The sequence below is a fragment of the Lutra lutra genome, chromosome 1 (assembly GCF_902655055.1).
Source record: "Lutra lutra chromosome 1, mLutLut1.2, whole genome shotgun sequence".
Lineage (NCBI taxonomy): Eukaryota > Metazoa > Chordata > Mammalia > Carnivora > Mustelidae > Lutra > Lutra lutra.
This window is the reverse complement of record NC_062278.1, coordinates 86,427,509-86,450,823: the sequence shown is the minus strand read 5'-3', so window position 1 is coordinate 86,450,823 and position 23,315 is coordinate 86,427,509. Positions and strand designations below refer to the sequence as shown.

Genomic DNA, 23,315 nt, shown 5'->3' with positions numbered 1-23,315 from the left:
TAAAAAAAAAGGCAGTATCTTTAAGTATAAGCACTTGCTATGCAATACTAAAAGTACATTCAAAAAGACTAATCACAAAGTAATTGACATAATTTCATCTTTTATATATTTTAGTCCAATAATTAGCAAAATATTCCTGTATGTTTATGTAGTGTTGCTTACATTCCAGTTTTTTGTCCATTATTTTATCCCTGAATCTTCAGCATGAACAAATATTAATTCTGATAATAAAACATTGGACTCTTAAAAATGTACATTATCATTAATTTTTATTCAACCTCTAAATTATAAGATGTTCCAAAAGTTTATTTATACAAGAAAAATACATGAGGATGGATTTATGAAAATGTATGTGTATTTGTACATCAACGTTCATAGCAGGATTATTCACAGTAGCAAAAATGTGGAGAAAAAAGATGTCTATCACCAGATGAATGGATAAACAAAATGTGGTAGAGACATACAGTGGAATATTATTCAGCCTTTAAAAAGAAGGAAATTCTGACACATGCTACGGCATGGATGAACCTTGAAAATACTGTGCGAAGTGAAATAAACCAGACTATTATATGACCCCACTTATATGAGGTGCCTACAGTAGGGAAGTTCATTGAGACAGAAGAAATAGTGGTTGCCAGGCTCTGGGGGGAGGTGGAAATGCGGCGTTATTGTTAAATGAGTACAGAGTTCCGGTTTGGGATGAATGAGATCTAGAAATGGTGGTGATGGTTGCACAGCACCATGGATATACGTAATGCCACTGAATTGTACACTTAAAAATGGTTAAAATGGTAAATTTTGTTCTTACCATTATTTTAGAAATATTTTAGAAATCTAGAATGGGCAAAAAATTTTTTCCTCATTCCTTTCCTGACTTGAGAATGTTCAGGCACTAGGTCCTGGAGTCTGAATTTGTGAAAATCTTAAATGATAAACCTTTTTGTCTATCTTAATTCAGTATGTCCTAAAATTATTGCCACAAAAGCTTTTGATCACTAACACAAATACTCTTTAGAAAAAGTCCTCCATGAAGTAAATTTTGGAAAGGTAGATTATAGACTGGGTATATGCATATGCATTAGAAAGTGATTACCTCGGGACGCCTGGGTGGCTCAGTTGGTTGAGCGGCTGCCTTCGGCTCAGGTCATGATCCTGGGGTCCTAGGATCAAGTCCCGCACCGGGCTCCTTGCTTGGTGGGGAGCCTGCTTCTCTCTCTCCCTCTGCCTGCTTGTGCCCTCTCTCTGTCTCTGTCAAATAAATAAATAAAAATCTTAAAAAAAAAAAAAAAGTGATTACCTCTCTCACCCCCATTTTAATGAATATATTTAGATTTCTTTTATGAAAATGTTTCTGACTTTTCAGCATATTTCTTTTCTTTTCTGGAACATTGAAATGTTCTGTTCTTCATCCAGCTGCTGGGTGTAAGAGTGAGTTCAGTTTGTGAGATATGATTGAGCAGTTTTCCTTTAAGTTGTTTTATATTGTTATATTCCAATAAAAAGTTTAAAAATAAAAATGGTTAAAAGGGTAAATTTTGTATTTTACTATAATTTAAAAAGTCAAAAATATAATGAAATATGTCTGCATTCTAACAATTCTGATACCAACAAGGTGTTCTACAATTCAATTCTGACACTACCCAGAGTTAGTATCAGGTCCCACAAACTGGAGGACAGGATCCCCAACCAGACTGCTCTTATTTCAGTTGCCAGCCATATGCGGGGACCCCAGGATAGCCACACTTCTGACTTGGCTGCAAATTTGAGGATTCCTACCATACCCACTTTAGGTTTGATAGTTCACTATAATGACTCACTGAGCTCACTAAAATGCTTTACATTCAACTACAGTTTTATTATAAAAGGTACAACCCCAGAGCAGCCAAGTAAAAGAGGTGCATAGAGCAAGGTCCAAGAGAAAGGAGAGATCTGGGGGGAAAGCAGGGCAGTATAGGGTTCCATGCCCTCTCTTCATGTGATCTAGAACCGTCATCCTCCCCGTACATTGATGTGCTCATCAACCAGGAAGGGCTCATAGGCCTTGCCGTCCTGAATTTTTTATCAAGGTTTTATTACATAGGTATAATTGATTAAATCACTGGCCACGTGATCGAACTCTTTGTCTCCTTGGAGGCCAGGTGGCTGAAAGTTTTAGCCCTCCAAACGTGTGGTTTTTCTGCAGGCCAGGCCTCATGCTGAAGTTGTCTAGCCCCCATCACTCACTCACAGACACCACACCACACATATGCTTCATTAGCATAACAAAGATACTCCTATCATTAAGGAAATTCAAAGGGTTTTGAAAGTTCTGTACCAGCCACCCCCTACACACTTCACCTCAGACCAAATATATTCTTTATTATATCACAAGGCATCCCCTGGTCTTTGAGCATGGGATCTTTTACGGCAAGGTACATACCTGACTGAGCATAAAAGATACAGCAACATTTAGAAGAGTCAATGTGGGGTAAGGAAAGGAAGCTATTAATCAATTTCTCAAAGCATTTGTTTATCAATAGCAGTATTATCTTTTCAACAATGCCAGTGTGTAATAACGTATCACATTATCATAGACATAACCTGAAAAATAAGAGTCAAAAGATATTGGCACATTACTAGAGTCCCATCCAGCCTCTAATAATTAGTTCAATCGTCATCACATCCTAGGACCAGAATGTCTCTCAGTGAGTGCACTTAGGGTTGCAAGTTTCCTTCCATTTGTCAAATTTCAAAAGCAGGAGTGGTCTCAGCTTCACACTTTCAGGCATGTGGTATAATTGAGCCAAAAGACAATCTCATCTCTTGCTCTAAGCTTCTTTCCAAGCATTAATATTGGAATTTTCTCATTGCAAAACAAATTTATTCTTAGCCAGTTTTCCTCCTCTCCATCTATACCCAAACTTTTTCACTTTTGGAAGGTACCTTAGGTTCAGCCACTATGCTGGTCTAGATTGCAAGCAACAAACAAGCCTAGCAAGTGCCTCCCCCTTAGCCTGCTCCCATTCATGCAGGATAGGGTCATATGGGCACAGACCTAGTCGGGTATTTCTATCCATAGGCTATATGGTTTATTCATTGTTAGCTCCTAAAATTGCCAGATAGAAAGCACAGCCCACCCATCAGGCCCTTAGGAATGCTGACAAATATTTTAAAACAGTTTGTTGCAGTTTGTTGCTCGGCCCACCCCGAGATACGGCTGCATGGTTCGGTAAGTGGTGCATGTGGCCCTGGAGATCCTGGTGGCCTGGCTCTGTGTCCCCGTGGTCATCAACCTGCTGAGTCTCACGCGGGTCATGAACACCCTCCCAGGATCGTTAACACATACAGCACCTACGGAAGCATCACCAAGGAGAGCACGGAGGTCATCCTGCAGGGCACAGTCAGCCCCAACGCCAGCATGCCTGCCACCCTGTGGGAGGACTATGAGTTCAAGTGCAAGACAGGTGACGCAGGGTGGCAGCCAAGCTTCATCTCCCCGTGCCACCACCACCTGGACTGGCTCATGTGGTTCCCGGCCTTCCAGACCACATGGTCTACAAAGCACAGTAAATGGATCATCCACGTGGCAGCCAAGCTCCTGGCCAGTGATGCCACAGCTCTGTCCCTACTGGCCCTTAGCCCTCCGGAAGACAGGGCACCCCCCAGGTGGGTCCAGGGAGAGCACTCCAGGTACAGGTTCAGCCTCCCTGGAGGCCCGCACGCTGCCACAGGGAAGTGGTGTGTCGAAGGCCTGGAAAAAAAAAAATTCCTTCTTTTAGCACTGTAGTTGCAGCCTTGGCCCAGGGACCACGGCACCAGGTAGGAAAAAGAAAATTGAGGTGATGTGGGAAAGGAAAAAAAAGTATAGTAGTTGTACCAGGATCCTGCCCCACCCGTTGAGTCCAGATCCAGAATAATGGGAACACTCCCATAACCCCTCATGTTGAACGTGAGCACACACTCGTGAAGGCATGTAAACCAGCCTTTTTTGACTCTCTCCACCCGCCCCCCACCCCCATTTAGATAACCAGTGTTCGATTGCCTGTTCTGCTTCTTTACCAAAGCACTACCCTGAGGAAGATACAAGAAGGAGTCCCTCTTTATCTGTGGTGTTTGTTTCCACCGTTTTAGATACTGGTGGTCAGCCATGGTCCAGAAACAGGTGTTCCTCCTTCTGACCTATTGTCAGATGGTCAGTAGTCGCCAAACACCATATCCCAATGCCTACATCATTCTCCTCACTTTATCTCATCACAAGAAGGGTGACAATAGCACAATGAGATATTTTGAGAGAGGGAGAGATGACATTCCCATAACTTTTTTTTTTAATATTTTATTTATTTGACAGAGAGAGATCAGAAGTGGACAGAGAAGCAAGCAGAGAGAGAGAGAGAGAGAGAGGAGGAAACAGGCTCCCTGCGGAGCAGAGAGCCCGACGTGGGACTCGATCCCAGGACCCTGAGATCATGACCTGAGCTGAAAGCAGCGGCTTAACCCACTGAGCCACCCAGGTGCCCCCCATAACTTTTATTGTAGTATATTGTTACAATTGTTCTGTTTTATTAGTAGTTCTTCTCTTATTGTGCTTAATTTGTAAATTATATGTTATCGTCGGTATGTATGTATAGGAAAGAATATAGTGTACTTAGGGTTTGGTGCTACCTGCAGTTTCAGGTATGCATTGGGGATCTCAATGCAGATCTCCCTGTGGACAAAGAGGGCTACTGTTTTTCTCTGCCCACTGTTGGACATGATGGGCTGTAGAGTGTGTTCCTTGCTCTGAAGAAATGTGACTCAGTGGTCCAGATCAGTGCAATACCTTCTACTCCGGTTCTTCCATAGTACTCTGAACCTTTGCCTCTACCACCGGGTAAGCAAAGCTCAGCCCAGAGTCAGTGTCCATTTCTGTCAGGACCCACTTGTAGCCCCCAGTGCTCCAGGCATCAGTCGGACTTGCCGCTGTGCACAACGACTCCCTGCAGAGCATCTTCCCCATAGCCATCTGCAGTCCCTAAATCTCTCTTGTTGGCAGACAGAACAGTTCCCGTTGGCATTTTGTGCCTCCACGGATGCAAAAGGAATATGTCTAGAGTCAACCCCTCTCTGCATTGTTTGCGTCCACTCACTTGATTAACCCAGTGGCTACCTCAAGTGGCACACCTGGGTGTCTGCTCACCATTTGTAAACATCTTCTGATGCTGAAAAGGGGTTCTTCTGATGGGCATTGATATGGCCTGTTTGAATGCACCCTTCAGATTTCCACAGTGATTTCCATATGGCCATGCCCTGGAAGAGCACCCTGTTCATAGTCCAGTCTTCCACTGCCCATCCACCGCACCGTATAGCCAGGCCATTCCAGTGCCTGTGAGTAGGTCAAAATCCAGACATAACGGTAAACAGCGTGCAGTGCAGCTCGCTGAGCCAATTTGTTTTTACCTTTTTCGATCTGAGTGGTGACCTTCCACACCCAGTGTCTTGTGTTCAAGTTGGAACTGCTGTCCATAAGCCAAGCAGCTGTTTGTTGGTCTGGTGAGAGCTGTTAACAGGCTCTGTGCGAGTGTGCTAGAATCCTGCAGGTCCTCACGTGGTTCCAGAGTCAATCCTGGGGAAGACAGGCCACCTGCTCATGAACATGCTGTGGAACTCCGTGCGTTGCCCTGATGGTGTGTTCCTGCTCAGACCATTTCTGTTCTATGACAGAATCTCCTGGGCGCTGCCTTCCTCTTAGAGCATTTCTCTGACATCACCCAAGAAATCCTTATTTTATGGTTTTCAGTCAGAGGCAATTTCAATTAGTGTCTGATAGCAAGCTAGTCAAATGGAAATTGTCTTGTATAGAGTTCCAGTAGCTGTCACTGGGAGGTGTTCCCACACTTTTGTCACAAGCCCCAGTCTACACTCCACATGAGGCTCTTGCGCAGAGGATCTGTCCCTACCAGCACTCTAGCCTCTGTTCTATATTGCATGGGCCTGAGCAATCTTACTCATTCCCATTTAGCGTGTCTAATGACTACGACTTGAAGGAAGGATTTACATGACTTCTGTTTTACAATGCTAGGTTTATGTTCCCGGTCAGACACAATATCCATTCCCATAATTCATTCCGATAAGAGTCATAACCACCTCACATAAAGCTTGTTGAAATAGATCAGTTTTTGTCCAGACTGTTACCTTAATCCCATCACCTCTTGGATTCCTCTGCCCTCTTCTCTCCATTATTCTTCCAGCATATCAATGTGTTTACCAGCTAGGAAGGTTCTCCCAGTCTCAGTGTCCCAAGTATTGTTGTAGTTGTTGTGCACTCTTGATAAAATCACTGGCCTTGTCATTCATCTCTAGCCTTTGTCTTCTCCCTGGAGGCCAAGTAGCTTAGAAGTGTAGCCCTCCAATCACCTTGCTGCTTTTTCTAGTAACTAGCACCCACCCTGGACCTACTAAGGGCTCCTAGAGTCACTTTATTAGTATAAGGTACTCCCCTCTCTCAAGAAATTCCAAGGGCTTTGAAAGTTCTGTGCCAAAAACCAGGGACAAAGACCAGAGATATTCTTTATTATATCACAATATCACTTTCACAGTCATAATGTGTATTTATGTTCTTTTGTCTTACACTTGAAAAAATATCTTATAGAAACTTCTTGGTTGGTTTAAACTAATAATTTCATACATTTTAGGTGATTTGATCTAATTTGGTGCTTTTAAAATGTACATATCAATATTTTTATGTATTTCATAACCATCAAATAAGGAAGATTGTTCATACAGAATGCCTGGGGTCTGACCCCATTACAGATGAGTGAGATTTTGGGGGGCATGATGATCCCTCCAAAAATACTTTGGCACAAAGACTGTGGTACCTGGAACATTAAGTTATAATAAATGGAATATAAAACATAAGTTATAATAAAAATAAGAACAAATAAGCAAGTTTTAAAGCAAATGTATTTTAGAAAGTGGTTTACTATAGCAAACGGTTACCATGAGTATCAATGGAAGAATATCTTCAAATATCTGTCATTTTGTACTTAGAGAAAATATATTCATTTCTGAAAACATATGGTACATAAATCCTGTTTAGATAAATACCTCAAACATATTTTTCTTGTCAATTCTTATACTGAAAAAATTCAGAATTCACAAGGTACAAAATATTAAAAGGTAATATCCATAATAAAAATATATGGATATATGGATTTGTTGATCTGCATGTAGAAGTGTGGCAAAATCACTTGTCAGATTTCTTTAAACACCATCTGCAGAAGCCAAAGAGAAGGTGATGAAGCAACTCTTTTTTTTTAAAGAAACCCATCTTTACCTTCCCCTTGCCCACAGCCTGTATATTATCAGTGTGTCCTGCTCAGTGGGCCAAAAAAATGTATAAGATTTTTGCAAGCTTATATTGCCTGTAACAAAGTCATTTTCTTATTTTGCCTTCTTTCCTCTAAAGCTACTCTGTCCCCACAACTTGGCCTGAGCTGCTGGACATCACTCTCTGGCCATCTTATGATCACCAAATACTGTGTAATTTTTTAAATGTAGCGATTTCTAACATGGATGATTTCAAAACAATTTAGAAAAATTAAACTTTTCAGAGGTTTCTAGATGTTCTAGATGATCAAAAAATGTTCTTTTATTCTAATAACTTATACTGTTGAGTAACATTCATATTAAATTGTTTAATTGGAGAAACACTTTAATAGTTCTATGGAAATAAGGCAAGTATAAAGTGGCTGTAAGCTTAGCTCCCATGTTTTAGCTAGCCAGAGTCCCCAGGGCCAGCTGCAGCTACAAAAACTAACCCCAGATCCTGCCTTGTTATTAAAAGGATTTTGAATTCTGAAAAAAAGTAAAATAAAATAAAAAATAAAATAGGGTGTAGTGGGGTGGTGTCACTGAGAAGGTACAATTTGAGGAAACACTTCAAGGAAGTAATGCTCAATTTAAAGTTCTGCCAAATAATATATAGGAAAACTATCAAATAAAATTCCTATTCTGTGAGCTTATGTTACCCTTCTTTAACTAATTTAAAACATGCTAATCTATAAAAGTCTAATCTATAAAATCTATAAAAATTCTGCATGGTTTTGACATTAATAGTATCCAATCATACATAACATGGCTTATCTGTGAATAGAATTTATTTACATGGTCATAATAATGTAAACACTGAATACTTGTCTAACCAAATTATAATTATTTAGGTCCATAATCCCATATCTGAAACCCGTGGGCCAAATATGTTTCAGAATTCAAATTTGTGGCATGCATGGGTGGCTTAGTTGGTTAAGCATCTGCCTTTGGTTCAGGTCATGATCCCATGGTCCTAGGATCAAGTCCTGTACCCGGTTCCTTGCTCAGTGGGGAGCCTGCTTCTCCCTCTGCCTGCTGCTCCCCCTGCTTGTGCTCTCTCTCTCTGACAAGTAAATAAAATCTTAAAAAAAAATTCACATTTGTTTAAGAAACACAATGGATGTTCAAAATTTCTTTTAATACAACAAATAGATAATTACAGAATATCCCTAGAAGGGTCTTACCTGTCACTCCCTAATCAAACGTATCAGTATTTCTGCAGCTCACACATATCAATATTTCTGCAGCTCAATATGAATATTTATATTAAGCAATAAAAATTAGAAGTAGTTTCTCATCTGTTTTGCTGCCAAATGAGTTCAGGTTGGATGAATTATGGAACAATATTTTGGAACTGGGGTTATGGGATTGTGGGTTTATTTTGGAGGAATTGAGTACATATGTTGGAGAGGGATAGATGGAAGGGTAGAAAAAACCTTTTTTTTAATCTTCATTTTTTTTCATAGTGGAAAGCAATAAATAATGCCAAAAAAAATCAGGAAATAATAGACATGCTCTTTAGTGATGTGGCAATAAATAGCAAGAGACCCAGCTAAAAGAGCTGGAAGCAGCTGCTTCTAGTAAGAAGGAGCTTAGTCCTGCTGTTTTTTATAGCAGGTCTCATAGAACTATTTGTCTACTTAAATCTGTGCATATATAACTTTGACAAAAACAGAAATGGACTCTTAAGAGAAAGTATGCTAACCCCGTATCTGACAAGGGACTTGCACCAGGATATCTAAAAAACTATCAAATCTGAATGTAAAAAACAAATGATTCAATTAGAAAATGGGCAAAAGACATGAACAGACATTTTACCAAAGAGGATATACGGATGGCAAATAATGCGCATGAAAAGGTTTTCAACATCTTAGTCATTAGGGAAATGCAATCGGCAACTTCAGCAATCAGAATGGCTAAAATAAAAACTGGTGATATCACGAAACGATGGTAAGGATATCGAGAAACTAGATCATTCATATATTGCCGTTAAGAACATAAAATGTTCCAGCCACTAACAGAAGGAGTATGGCAGTGTCTTGCAGACTAACCATGCACATACCACATAACCCAGCAATTACAGTCTTAGGCATTTATCCCAGAGAAATGAAAACTTATGTTCATGCAAAAAGCTGTACACAAATGTTCATAGTAGCTCAATTCATAATAGCTAAGAGCTGAAAACAATGCAGAGAAGATGTTTTGGTGGGTGAATGGTTTAACAAATTGTGGTACATCCATATCATGAAATACTATTCAACAGTTAAAACTATTGCTATACACAACAACTTGGGTAGATCTCTAGGGGATTATGCCAACCAATCTCAAAAGGTTATTTACTGTACGATTCCATTTGTATGATGTTCTTAAAATAACAAAATATGGAGATGGAAAACAATTTAGTGGATGTCAGCAGTTAAGGATTAACTGGAGGGGGTGCCTGTGGTTATAAGGCTATAAAGGGTGGCATGAGGAGCTCTATAAAAATGGAACGATGCTTTGTCTTGGTTGTGGTGGTGGTTACATGAAGTTACACATGTGATAAGATTGCACAGAAACAAAAACCTTCGGTGCAAAATAGTAATATATATATTTACCATGAATACATCTCTATGAAGTAAAAATATACAGAGAATATTTTGGAAGGATATTCACCACACAGTGGTTAAAGCTCAAGTTGAAGAAGTAGGCAGGGATTGAGGGTGGTTGTGTTAGCAGGGATTTTGTTGTAACGTTTTCTTTTTTAAAGAAAGAAGTACTTGCTATTACCTGGGTAACTAAAAATTTAATCAGAAAAGGACTGGAAGATCTATACATTTGTTGGAATATCTCAGTGTAGTGGCATAAACTATGGGTTTTAAAACAGGATTTTCTTGTATGTGTCTGTGCGCATTTATTTGTAATAGGATTTTATTACTGGTTTTTTTTTTTTTTCATTTAATGACATTATATCATGGACGTTTTCCCATATTAATAGATATCTTAGCACATCATTTTAAAAGCTGCAGAACTGGGGCGCCTGGGTGGTGCATGCATTCGAGGGTCAGACTCTTGGTTGCAGCTCAGGTCTGATCTCAGGGTCATGAGATGGAGCTCACATCGGGCTCCACACTCAGTGTGGCGTCGGCTTGAGTTTTTCTCTCACTCTTCCTCTGCCTCTCCCCACTGTACTGTCTCCGTTTCTCACTGGCTGCAGAATGTCTCTTTGTATGATGGAGCAGAATTTACTTAATAAGTGTCCTACTATTGGATAATTAGGGAGTGTTCAATACTTCACCATTAGCCGTGCTTCAAAGGTTATCTCTTGCAATCAGATCTTTGCACGGGACCTTGATTGATTATTTCCATGGAACAGATTCTCTGTGGGGGAACTGCTGAAATAAGGCTAGATATATTTTAAGGCTTTTGATAAGTACTAAAGGGCTGCTTTGGATGGATTCTGGAATTCAGGGCCTCCTCAAAGCTCAATGTAGAAAATTCCTTCAGGGCCTCTAAGTCAGACTTGACCCTTCCTTTTTCACCTCATTTATAGATTGTACTCTGTGCAAGGCTGTGAGAGTTTTACCCTCTGATGTATTACGTCTAGACTTCTTTTCAGAAGAAGAAATTGAGGCGTGAAGAAAAACAATTCAGCTGAAATCACAGCCCTAATAAGCAGTGGATCTGAGGTCATGAGCCTCAACAACCTGGTCCACTGCTGCTTTGGATTTTTAAAATTGATGGCATATAATTGACATATAATGCTGTATTAGTTTCAGGTATACAATGTAATGATTTGGTATTTGTATATATTGTGAAATGATCACCACAATAGGTCTGGTTAACATCTATCACCATACATAGTTATAAAAATTTTTTTCTTGTAATGAGAATTTTAAGATCTGCTCTCATAGCAACTTTCAAAAAATACAAAGCACTATAATGAACTATAGTCACCATGCTGTACCTTAGATTCCCAGGACTTATTTATCTTGTAACTGGAAGTTTGTATCCTTTGACCACCTTCACCCTTTTCATCCCCTCTCCCCAGCTCCAGCCACTACCAATTTTTTCTCCGTGTTTATGAGTTTGTCTTTTTTAGGTTTGCATATAAGTGAGGTCACACAGTATTCATTTTTGTCTTATCTACTTCATTTAGCACAGTGCCCTAAATGTCCATCCATATTACCATAAATGGCAGGATTCCCTTCTTCTTTATGGCTGAATAATATTCCATCTTATATGTATACACACCCCAATTTCCTTATCCATTCATCTGTTGTTTCTGTGTCTTGGCTATTATAAATAATGCTATAATGAACATAGAAGGGCAGATATTTTTTCAAGATAATAATATCATTTATTTTGGATAAATACCCTCTAGTGGAATTCCTTGATCTTATGAGAGTTCTGCTTTTAATTTTTTGAGGAGACACCATATTGTTTTCCACAGTGGCTGTACTGATTTATATTCCCATCAGTGCACAAGGGTTCGCTTTTCTCACTATCCTTACCAACTCTTGTTATTTCTTGTCATTCTGATAATTGCTATTATAACAGGTATAAGGTCAGATCTCATTGTGGTTTTGATTTGCATTTCCCTCATGATGAGCAATCTTGAGCACCTTTTCATGTATCTGTTGGCTATTTGTAAGCCTTCTTTGGAAAAATGTCTGTTCAGGTCCTCTGCCCATTCTTAAAATAGGTTTTGTCTTGTTTTTGGTTTTTTTTCTATTGACTAGTAGGAGTTCTTTTTACATTTTGGATATTAACTCCTTAGCAGATATATTATTTGCCAGTATTTTTTCCCATTCCATAGGCTGCCTTTTCATTTTGTTGATGACTTTCTTTCCTATACAGAAAGAAGCTTTTTAGTTTGATGTAGTCATACTTACGGGTTTTTGCTTTTGTTGACTTTGCTTTTGATGTCAAATCTAAAAAATCATTGCCTAAACCTGTGTCTAGGTGCATAACTCCTGTGTTTTCTCCCAGGAGTTTTATGGTTTCAGGTCTTATATTCAAATCTTTAATCCATTTGAGTTATATTTGTGTATGGTCTAAGACAGTGGTCCGGTTTCATTCTTTTGCATGTAGCATGTGTTCAGTTTTCCCAGGACCCTTTACTGAAGAGGCTGCCCTTTCTCCATTGCACATTTTGGCTCCTTTGTCATAAATTAATTGACCATATATGTGTGGCTTTATTTCTGGGCTCTCTATTCTATTGCATTGACCTGTGTGTCTGTTTTTATGTCAATACCATGCTGTTTTGATTATTATAGCTTTATAATATAGTTTGAAATCGGGAAGTGTGATACCTCAAGCTTTGCTCTTCTTTCTCAAGATTCCTTCTGCTATTTAAATCTTTTTGTGATTCCATATAAATTTTAGGATTTTTAGTTGTATTTCTGTAAAAAATGACATTGAAATTTTATAGGGATTGCATTGAATCACTGTTTTGGATAAAATTAACATTTTAACAGTACCAGTTCTTCCAATACATGAGCACAGAATACCATTTCACTTATTTGTGTCTTGGTCAGTTTCTTTCATCTAAGTCTTATAGTTTTCATTGTAAAGATCTTTCACTTCTTTGGTTAGATTTATTCCTATTTTTTGGATGCAATTATGAGATTGTTGTCTTAATTTCCCTTTCTGATAGTTGATTATTAGTGTATATAATTTTTGTATATTGATTTTGTTTCCTTCAACATTATTGTTTATTAGATCTAACAGCTTTTTTTTTTTGTAGAGTCTTTAGGGTTGCTGTGTGTGTTTAAATATAATTTTTGTAATTTAAAAAAGCAACAAAACAGCTTTTAAAACACTTGAGGGAAATAACATTCATGGTAAAATACTGGAGAGTTATATAGTCATCCATTCCTCTAGAATATAACCTATTTGGGGATTGGACCAAAGCATTAGGAGTTAAGAGCTTACTGTACTACATTATTTAGACTTCTTGAAAAATTGTACTGAGCTATAATATTATACCTATAGTGAGTAATGAGGATCTAATGTTTATAAGCCTTATGGAACATATTTAATGTAAAAATGGTTGAAAGTTATTCTTGACATTACAGTGTCTTTTTTTTTTCTTTTTGTAAGCTCTATGCACAATGTGAACTCACAACCCCCAAGATCAAGAGTCACATATTCTGACTGAGCAGCTAGGTGCCCCTGTAGTGTCTTCTTTACGAGAAGTCAGAGGAGAAGCTTCTGCCAAATGTCAGTTCCAGAAAGATCTGTACTTCTCTCAAGCACCTGGTCTGGTCTTTACTTACAAACACTGAATCCTTTAATTGAACTTTTTCTTTGTATTTCCTCAGAACCAAGCTCAGAACCAAGGTATGACCTTATTTTTGCAGCTTTGCCTTTCCCCAATGCCTTTGTTCCTTCATTTACTTTTGGAGGATCTTGTTTTGTGTGTCCTTTTTGCAAATGACCTCAAGTATGTTTTTTGGTGGGTGGCTGAATGAATAGTGCATGGATGAGTGGATGGACAGATGGAAATATTGATGTATTTACAGTTTGATTTTTTTTTTTTTACCTTTAAGTTCCACCTTTTGGAGCCCTGTAAAGAAAGATTAATTCCACTTCTATAATTTCGCCTTTTAAATATTTCATGACAGTTATATTCCCTTGGCTTTCTCTTCTTCATATTAAAAATTAGAAATGTCTATATAAATTCTTTTCTCTTTTTTTTAATTTTCTTTAAAGATTTTATTTCTTTATTTGTCAGAGAGAGAGAGCGTGCACAAGCAGGCAGAGGCAGAGAGAGAAGCAGGCTCCCTGCTGAGCAAGGAGCCCAATGCGAGACTCGATCCCAAGACCCTGGGATCATGACCTGAGACGAAGGCAGCGGTTTAACCAACTGAGCCACCCAGGCATCCTTATATAAATACTTTTCTATCAGGCTCAGTTCTGACATACCTGAGGTGGGTTTCAATGTCCCATCGGGCCATCCATTTGCTCTCATTGACCTGCTCTTCTCCACCTGTCCTTTTATCCCCCCAGAAACCTGTACCCTACTACACTTACAGCCCTCATGTCCACTCTCCAGGACCTACTTCCAAGACCACTGTTTCCACTTTGTCCTTGCCCACGGCTTCTCTGTGGGTGAAGTCTCAAGATCCAGTATCCCAATCTCCTACTCCACTGGCCTAGCTTTCTAGTGCTTCTTACCTGTCTCCCACTGCACTGCTCCTTGACATTAAGCTCTCCATACTGTCAACCCTTCCCATATGATTTAGTCTGCCACTCCTGGTCCTTCCTTGCCTGCCCAAACCCCATTCTTTTTTCCTACACAGGCTTTCACCCACAGTGTAGTTGAGGCTTTCACCTCAACCAAAACCAGTTGATAATGTTTTAAGTAAAGTTAATATGAGACTTATAACATACCTTATTGTGACACCCAGCTGAGGTAGGTACTCTCCCCATTTTGCAGAAGAGAAAATAGCCTTAGAGAAATTAAGCAACTGGCTACAGCAGTCATATAACTAGTAAATCCAGTGTCTACACATTCACTGGGTAGTCTAAATCATGTTATTCCATATAAAGTCTTAATAAACACTCATATTCTACCACAAGAATATGATAGAATCTTAATTTGGGAAGCTTAAGATTCTATAAGTAGAATCTTAATTTGGGAAGCTCTTTTGTTCTTGTTTACATATTAGCTGGCACTAAGGATTCAGTGATAATGTTAGACTCTACAGTTCTTGTTTTTTATGCTGAGCATACAAAAAACAATCTGTTTTTTTTTTTTTTAAGATATTGGACAAGATTTACGAGCTATTTTAAAGAAATGTTTTTCAATTTTTAAAGTTAACAAAATCAGACCAGGAAGGAGGCACACTTGGTGTTGAAGGACTTGGCTGAATGAAATGCAAAAAGTAATATCTCTGTTGTCTTCGTTGACCATTTCAGGCTTTATCCATAAAACTTTTCTGCCATTTCCACAGTTTTGAGTCATTAAAGATTTCTGCCCTAGATTCTATTATTTTTTAATAATAGTTCCTTTAAATAGCAAATGACAAATATAGCTACCTTATTTCACTTGTGAAAAAACAAAAAGTGATTCTAATGAGATGCTATGCAGCTCCAGCCACAGCTCCAATGATAAGATATTCTGTGAGGTTAAATTAATTGCATGGCGAAAGTTTAGTGGTTTAGAGTAACAGCTCCGGAGTCTAACAGGCTGAATCTACTTCCTGGATCTTCTGCTTACTCACCCATGTGACTTTGGGCACACTACTCTGCCTCTCTGTATGCACTTTTCTCATCTGTAAAATGGGGTTAATAACCCTTGTTATTGGGGCGCCTGGGTGGCTCAGTGGGTTGGGCCGCTGCCTTCAGCTCAGGTCATGATCTCGGGGTCCTGGGATCGAGCCCCGCATCGGGCTCTCTGCTCCGCAGGGAGCCTGCTTCCTCCTCTCTCTCTCTGCCTGCCTCTCTGCCTGCTTGTGATCTCTCTCTGTCAAATAAATGAATAAAAAAATCTTTAAAAAAAAAAAAATAACCCTTGTTATTAACCTCTGGGGGTACCTGGGTGACTTAGTTGGTTGAGCATCTGACTCTTGATTTTGGCTCTGGTCATGATTTCAGGGTCATTATATCGAACTCCAGGTCGGGCTCTGCACTGAGTGGAACCTGCTTAAGATTTTCTCTCTCCCTCTGCCCCTCCCTTCCACTTGTGCTCACACTCAATAAAGAAAATCTTAAAAAACAACAACAACAACAACAACAAAAATCCCTTAGTTCCTCCTGTTATGAATTTTAAATGACATAATATATGTAAGATGCCTAGCCCAGTGCCTGGCATATGTAAGCATTCAACAAATTACAGTTATCATTGTTATAATTATCTTGGTAGCAAGTGAAGAGTGCTCCACCTACAGCAAATGACAAGCTTATGTCTAAAAATGTGCACATTTATATTTTACTCTTTGGAAAAATGGCTACAATGTAAGCTGCTACTAAATTTTAAATCAGAGCTAGAAATGCTAGAAATGATACTTAAGTTATCAAAGTAAATTTTGGGAACTCACACACAGTACTATAAGTTTCAGGAATTAATTTATGAAATTATTAATTTTAAACAGATTAAAATTAGGTGTCCACAGAAAACTTCAGAGCACCCCAAAACAGAATCCGGGACTTGTAGAAACTCTCGGGCTCCTCAAGAGAGTGCTGCAAACACCTGAAGAAAAGGCAGAACTTGTGGAAGACTTGACAGGTATCAGGAAGCTCCCACAAACAAACACCAAAAGAAACAGGAACAAATAAATGGCAGTCGGTTCCTCAGAAAGCTTAGGAGTGTGCTAAAGCACAAGTCAGACTCAGTAAAAACTAAGAATTCTGACAGGAATGCTGAGGGCATCTAAAATAAAACCAGAACCCATGGAAGACCTGGCAGCCATCAGAGAGCTCCTACAAACCTAAAGGAACAAACCAGTGATGGTAAGGTTCACAGAAAGCTTAGGAACACTTGAAAGCAGACCCAGAACCAGTAGAAATTCTAACAGGCATCATTAGGAGGCTGCTGAAGACACTCAAGATAAAACCAGAGCCCTCCGAAGACCTGGCAGGTATCAAAGAATTCAGAGAAACACCAGCAGAACCAGAGAAATACATAAATGGTTGTGATGTCCACTTTAAAAAGCTTAGAACAGTCCAAAGCACAAACCCGAATGATGAGGAAATCTAAGAATATTCAGGATACAGCTGGAGAAGAACAAGGAAAGCGCAGACTCCGTGGAAGATCTGAAGGCATCAGAGAGCGTCTAAAAACACCAAAGCAAGCAGCTACAACCAGAGAGCAAAAGCAACAAGAACCCCTCATCTCCCAAGCGGAAATGTGGAAAAGGTGAAACCTCACTCCGGGTGTCAAAAGACCCAGTGGAAGACTCAACAGGAGCCAAGCGCCTTAGGAAAACTACACAGTAAATGGTGGACCCCAGAATATAAGACAATCAAGAAGAAGCTTGGATATCTCCCAGGGAGAAATGTGAATCCACTGAACTAACAACACTCAGGAAAATTCTGAAAACTTCTGTGGGAAACTTCTGTGTGAACCCAGAAAAGACCCAACAGGCACCAATGGTCAAAACTCCTAAAGAAAAAACCACGTAGAAGACTTGACAGGTGTCAAAAACGTGCAAAACAGAGTTAGTCAAAGAACAAGATACACCCTAAAAAAACAAAAAGAGAGTTTCAAGAATCTGAACATTTGTCTAGTCCAAGAGATAATGTGCAGAGATGAATGGAAGAAATAGGAACTTAATTTTCAAGCAGAGCTGAGTCAGCATTGTCCCTCTATCACAGATACAGGTATGGAACTAATATAGAACTCAGGAGTCTCATTGCTTCTAGCAACAGAAAAATTTTCAAATAAAGGAAAATGGAAAGAATACTGTGAAGAGTTTCTAAGAGAAAAACTCAGAAACTGTAACATAAGAGGAAGAAGTAAGTTGGTATAAAATCAGAGAAAAGAGCAACTTGGAGTTTTAAGAGATGTGTTTTAGTGAAAACAAGTACTGAAAATTCAAAGCAAGGTAACAACATACAAAGAAAGAAAAATAAGAACTGGGAGAGATCAAGACAATGAAGGTGCTTAGTTAAGAAGTTGAAGAGGAAAAAAGTGATAAACTTTAGTTGGATGGCATAAATGTCCAACATTGTAAAATTTTTGTTGTAAAATTAAAAGTGAATTCTGTAAGTAAAAAACAATAAATAAAATTAGGTTCTATATGTATTTAAATATAGTCAAAGTATTGGTTTTATTTGACATTTGATTATTTTATAGGGAAATTTTTGTTTTAAAGAAGACATTCTTTCCATCTCTATGGAAGAAAGGATGTTTTAATTCCTTACAATTAGCTGGTTGCTGATTCATTCTTTGTTGATAAAATACCTTCCCTTAGCCTACTATCTTTTCCCAATGGATGAAAGGTGAATGAAAAAGTAAATTGTAAACTAGTGATACAACCTTGCCAAATATTCTATTACTAATTGGTTGTCTGCAACGTAGAGTTTTGGAGAGATGATTAATGCTGGGCTACTCAAAATAAAACAACTCGTCATTGTTTCTTTCACACTGAAAATCCAAAATAATTATGTTCATGACATTTTTACAGAAATCAGTGCAGAACATTGTTTAAATCTGGACACCATATTCATGTTTATAACATAATAAGTTCCAGCTGTGAACTGTTTCCTTTATTAATTCCACTTTAGAGAAACTGTATACATAAAGTACAACATTGAGGTACTTAGCATATTGCCTTTTAAACTGTTGGAGGCCATTTCCTTAATATTCCCTTCAGCCTCTACAGTTCAGACTTGTTTTCCTTATATAGTACACCTGATGCCCTTTGGCATAATTGCTAAAGCTGTCTTCATGGTTGAATTAATGGCCTCTTGAAACTATTATTCTATTTCAAGAAGACATTTCCCCCTTGTTTATGATATTGAACACCAACAACAAATTGCTTTTAAGCAACAGATTTCATATGTGTGTGTATACATATATAATGAAATAATACACATAACTGAAAATTTTGAAGTCATGCTATTAAGCAACTGATTTTATATATACATAAATAATGTGCATATATATATATACATATATATCTGTGCCCTCACCTATATAAAAAAATGTTGAAAACAAGTAAAATCACATCACAAATTATTTTGAGTTGAGAGAATAACTTTTCTACATTAATGCTTTCTACATTACTATTTTTTACTAGTTCTAGGTAATAACTGCCAGGTGAAATCTATAAAATTGTTACACCTAGATACTGCCCTTAGTGCTTTAAAAATGTTTCTATCCAGGCATTCAAGTACTGTGAATACACAGGTTCTTTGTGTTTTAACGGGGTATGGGGTGTGTGTGTGTGTGTGTGTGTGTGTGTGTGTGTGTAACTGTGAAACATGTTCATTTATCACTAAAAAATTAGTTAAGAACCCTACTCCCCCAAATTGTGCTTGGTAAACAATGAAGTGCAAGAAAAAAACCAGAGTCAAACTCATTTTTATTAACTGAGAGATGTGCATAAAAGCTTATGTGCTGTGTAGGAAAAAAACAAGTGTAAAATTTGTGGTAGCTTTAAAATTCAGTGGAACCTCACTGCATGACTAGTATTACATTATAGACATTCTGAATTTTAGGGGGAGAAATGTTCCATAGTTGATACAAGGGAAATATACTTGATTCGTATTATAAGTGTTTTTACAAGATTTTGTTGCAAAGCTCCAAACGCTAATAACAGCAACATGTAGGATATACTACATATACTGGTATTTGGATGTTCATGTTGCTGTTTTGGATATGGGTGAATTTTAAGATGTATCCAAAACAGAATACCCTTAAAGAACAAATAATTTAAAGGATTATGGTAACTTTCCTGTTTGTTGGAATGGTGGGTGATATTGATAGCCACATGTAACTAAAATTTACAGTGTTTGAATAACATTAATGTGCAGTTACTCAATATGATGTGATTTCATTAAGTCTTGTCCCATTCTCAATTTAAATAAATTGTCTCAACTCCTTATTGTTTTGCCAAACACAGCTTAAAATTGCTTTTAAGTAACAAAGATACACATATCATATTTTATTACATTGCCATATAGTCACACATTTGATACAGTTTGCACAGAGAAAGATTTTAATGTTTTTCTGTGTTTTAATAATACTTCAAATGATTTTAATGACAGGATCATTAGCTTTTAGCAGTTTAGAGTAAACCATTCTCTTCTGTTACAATTCAGACTTCTTAGAACTGTCAGACTTCTTCTATTAGCATTTAAAAGTTTAAGTCATTTTCTCAAATTAATTTCACAAATCACTTCTCAAATTAATCAAATCAGTTTCCTCTAATACAATCTCAGGATTGTCAACCTTTCTCCAATCATAAGAACAATGTTTCTAGATACATATATAAGGTTCACACATGTAAAATCTTTCTTAATATAACACTCATCCTTCTCCAAGCAGAGAAACATTTGTTTTCCTTTTCCTTTCATGCTGGTCATAAACTATAGTAATGTGGTATACAATATGTATATTGTACATAGACTGTGCATATGTACATTATACATAATGCATTTTAATATTTTATATCACCATTTGCTTAAAGGACATTTCATAGAATGGTAGAACTGATACAATGACATTTTTTTCTTAGGATATGTTGACTAAATCCTTCTGTAGTACATTGCTTGCACAATTATGGCTTTAAAGAGAAGTCACAAGTTCTTATGTTTTGTGTCATGTTGTGGAATGTACTTCAAAATAAAGGGAAAAGCATATGACATCATGCTTCATGCCATGGTATGGCATATAATGCATCAATCATTTCTACATACAACTATGTGGTGAGTGATACAATTAAGACCTAGACTACACACTCTACGCTTATTACAAAAAGTTGTATATTATGCCACAGTACTAAAAATAAAATATATTCTTCTCAAATAGTGAAAATAAGATATCCTTCATGTGTTTTAGGTCACATCTGTTTTCTCTTTTGACCATGCCTCTTTTTTCCCCCATTGTAAATGAAATCATGTCCAATATTTTATTAAACAATAATGACAATTCCCAGACCATTAAGGGGAAGAGGGCCATATCGAAGAAAAGACGATTATCTTGTCATTAATTGCACAAATACACTCCTGATACGTTCAATACATGGCAAAAATACAAAAATAAAAGACAAATAAATATAAATATCTTCTCAGTTATTGAGAAATCAAAAGTCCAACTGTACCTTATTAAGAATACGATCTTCGGTACACCTAATTCCTGTGTGTCTTCAATAGGTACAGCACCTAACTGGATATCACGGGTATCCCTCCCCGTATTGTGAGCCATCAGCGGTGACTATGCTTGGCCAGGAAGATACTAAGGGGGGGATTTTTGGGTTCTCCGCAAGGGAGGGAGGGATTCAATCACACCTAGGCGCTGCTCTCCCCGACCGCGCGCAGCAGTCTCCAGTCGCCGCTCGCCCCTTCGGCTCCTCGCCCTCCGCCCATCTTGGGACACCGTGACCTGTCCAGGCGAGAGGCAGAGGTATGGAACTGCGTCCCTTTCCCCGCATCCCCAAAGGTGACAGCCTTTCTCCCGACGCACTAAAGGGCTCACGTGTTCTCTTTGATTCGGAAAGCAGGCACTTACGAGTGAACACAGGTCTGAGGAGAGGCTGAGGGCGGGGACGTCCTACGAAGTTGCGCTCCAGCCTCGTCCGCTTCTGTCGCCCCCGCCGTGCGAGCCTAACGTTTCCTTGAACCGAATGAAACGTAGGGAAACTTAAGATACCGGGGCAAGCGGGAGTGGAGGTGACTCCAACCCAGGCGCCGGGAGACAGGCGATTCGGCCCGGGTGCCAGGCGTGGTCTGAGGCAGTCGGCGGTGGCAGCGGCCACCTCGGTCGTCGAGTCCCACCCGCAGCCCCCCTAGCCCAGTTCTGTCCGCGCAGTCCTCGAGCGGCCACAGACGCTCAGATGAGCGGGAAGCGGCCCTCGCCGCCGTCGGACTCCCCGGCGCCGCCGCCTCGAGGGCGGCCAAGCACCGACACGGGCAGCACGACCTCCCCGGGGCTGAGCTGCTGCAGCCGCATGGACTCCTCGTAGGTGGGCAGGTACTTGACCTCCTCGTAGCTGGGCAGTTGCAGGAAGACCGGCGAGACTACGCGAAGCTCGTGCTCCGAGGCGCAGGAGGGGGCCGAGCGCCCGCCGCCTCCCCGGCCTCGGCCCCCGCCGCCACTGTCCAGCAGCGAGTCCTGAGAGCCGGCGGCCGCCTCGTCGCGCAGTAGCGCGGGCGAATCGTCGTCGTCGTCGGGCGGCCCCGCGGCCCCCGGCGGCCCTGCGCCCCCCGGCGGTCCCGGCCGTGCCTGCCCTGGCCGCGCCTGGCCTCGCGGGTACCTGCGTGGGCTGGGGCAGATGATGCGCTGCAGGAAGTAGCCGATGGCGAAGAGCACTAGCAGGATAAGCAGCCCAGAGAGCTTGCGGACGAACCAGCCCACGTTGTCTAGGAAGGCGTGCAGCGGCAGCTTGCAGCAGCGCACCGCTGTGGCGTTGGCCGCGTCGCAGCAGCGCTCCCGCTCGCCACACGCCAGCTCCGCGCAGCCCCCGCCGCCCCGCGAGGGCGCCACCAGCGCCAGCGCCAGCAGTAGCAGCAGCGGCAGCAGCGGCGGCGGTGCCGGCGCCACCGACAGGCCCTCCGCTGTGACCCCGGGTCCCCACATGGCCGGCGCAGACCGTCGCTAATGTCCGGGGAGGGGGTTGGGGGGATCCGTCTGTCCGCGTGTCTGTCGGCCCCTCCCCGGGCGCTGCGCTGGGTCCCGCGCGCCGCCTCCCGCGCCTCCGCTACCTGCGGCCGGAGCAGTCCTCACTTGGCCACGCTTGGGCGGAAGGAGGAGCCCGAGGCGCGCCCAGGCTGCGGGAGGCGGCCGCTCCTCGCAGCGGGAGCGTCCTCCTGAGCTTCTGACCTTAACCCCGCGCGCCCAGCCGCCCCGGCCCGCCTCAGGGCTCTCGGAGCCGCCCAAGATGGCAGAGGCAGCCTGTCCGTGGCTGCCGTGGGCATTTTTGCCCCGCCGGCCGCACTCTTCCAAGCCCCCCTTGTCACCCTCCGGGGCTGGAAGGGTTAACGCTCCGCTGTGAGCCCGGGAGCCCCCTGATCTCGATTAATTCAGCGGTCGCGCTCTTCCTCGCCGCTCCGGCGGGGGGCTCTTGCTGGCGTAGGTGTCTCAGTTTTAAGTGATTGGATTTCCCCAGGAATGTTATTTAAATTGACTTGCGACTGGGATTCGCTTACCATCTTTCTTGTGATCTTTCTGATTAAAAATGGATGATGGCCACTAATGGCTAGCCCAGCCCCGCAGCCGTCCCAGAGCTTGGGGGATGGGGACCGCCGGATGGTTCCAGGCAGATGTTTGGGGCTGAGAAGTTGGAACTCCAGGGGACCTCCAGAACAGATAGAGAATTCCCCAGAGAGACTCAAGTCGA

The 23,315-nt window shown here is 40.6% G+C and overlaps 1 protein-coding gene, 1 long non-coding RNA gene and 1 pseudogene across 2 annotated transcripts; 2 read left to right on the top strand and 1 right to left on the bottom strand.

Moving 5' to 3' along the window:
* Positions 1-2,391: 2,391 nt before the first annotated feature.
* Positions 2,392-3,736, top strand: LOC125098845 (lipase maturation factor 1-like; annotated as a pseudogene).
* A 5-nt stretch (positions 3,737-3,741) lies between these two features.
* On the top strand, positions 3,742-18,232 carry LOC125099717 (uncharacterized). The gene is made up of 3 exons (XR_007127333.1): positions 3,742-3,798; positions 13,411-13,650; positions 16,407-18,232. It is a non-coding gene; the product is annotated as an uncharacterized LOC125099717 (long non-coding RNA).
* Positions 18,233-20,216: 1,984 nt separating this feature from the next.
* C1H3orf80 (chromosome 1 C3orf80 homolog) lies at positions 20,217-23,068 on the bottom strand. The gene is made up of 2 exons (XM_047729009.1): positions 21,488-23,068; positions 20,217-21,361 (listed from the first exon to the last, which is right to left on the bottom strand). The coding sequence occupies exon 1, from the start codon at positions 22,553-22,555 to the stop codon at positions 21,809-21,811; it is 747 nt and encodes a 248-aa protein (XP_047584965.1). The 5' UTR covers positions 22,556-23,068; the 3' UTR covers positions 20,217-21,361; positions 21,488-21,808.
* Between the last annotated feature and the right edge of the window lie 247 nt (positions 23,069-23,315).

Bases quoted from the DNA above. Each gene is read 5' to 3' on its own strand.
- C1H3orf80 (XM_047729009.1), bottom strand. From the start codon at position 22,555: ATGTGGGGACCCGGGGTCACAGCGGAGGGCCTGTCGGTGGCGCCGGCA.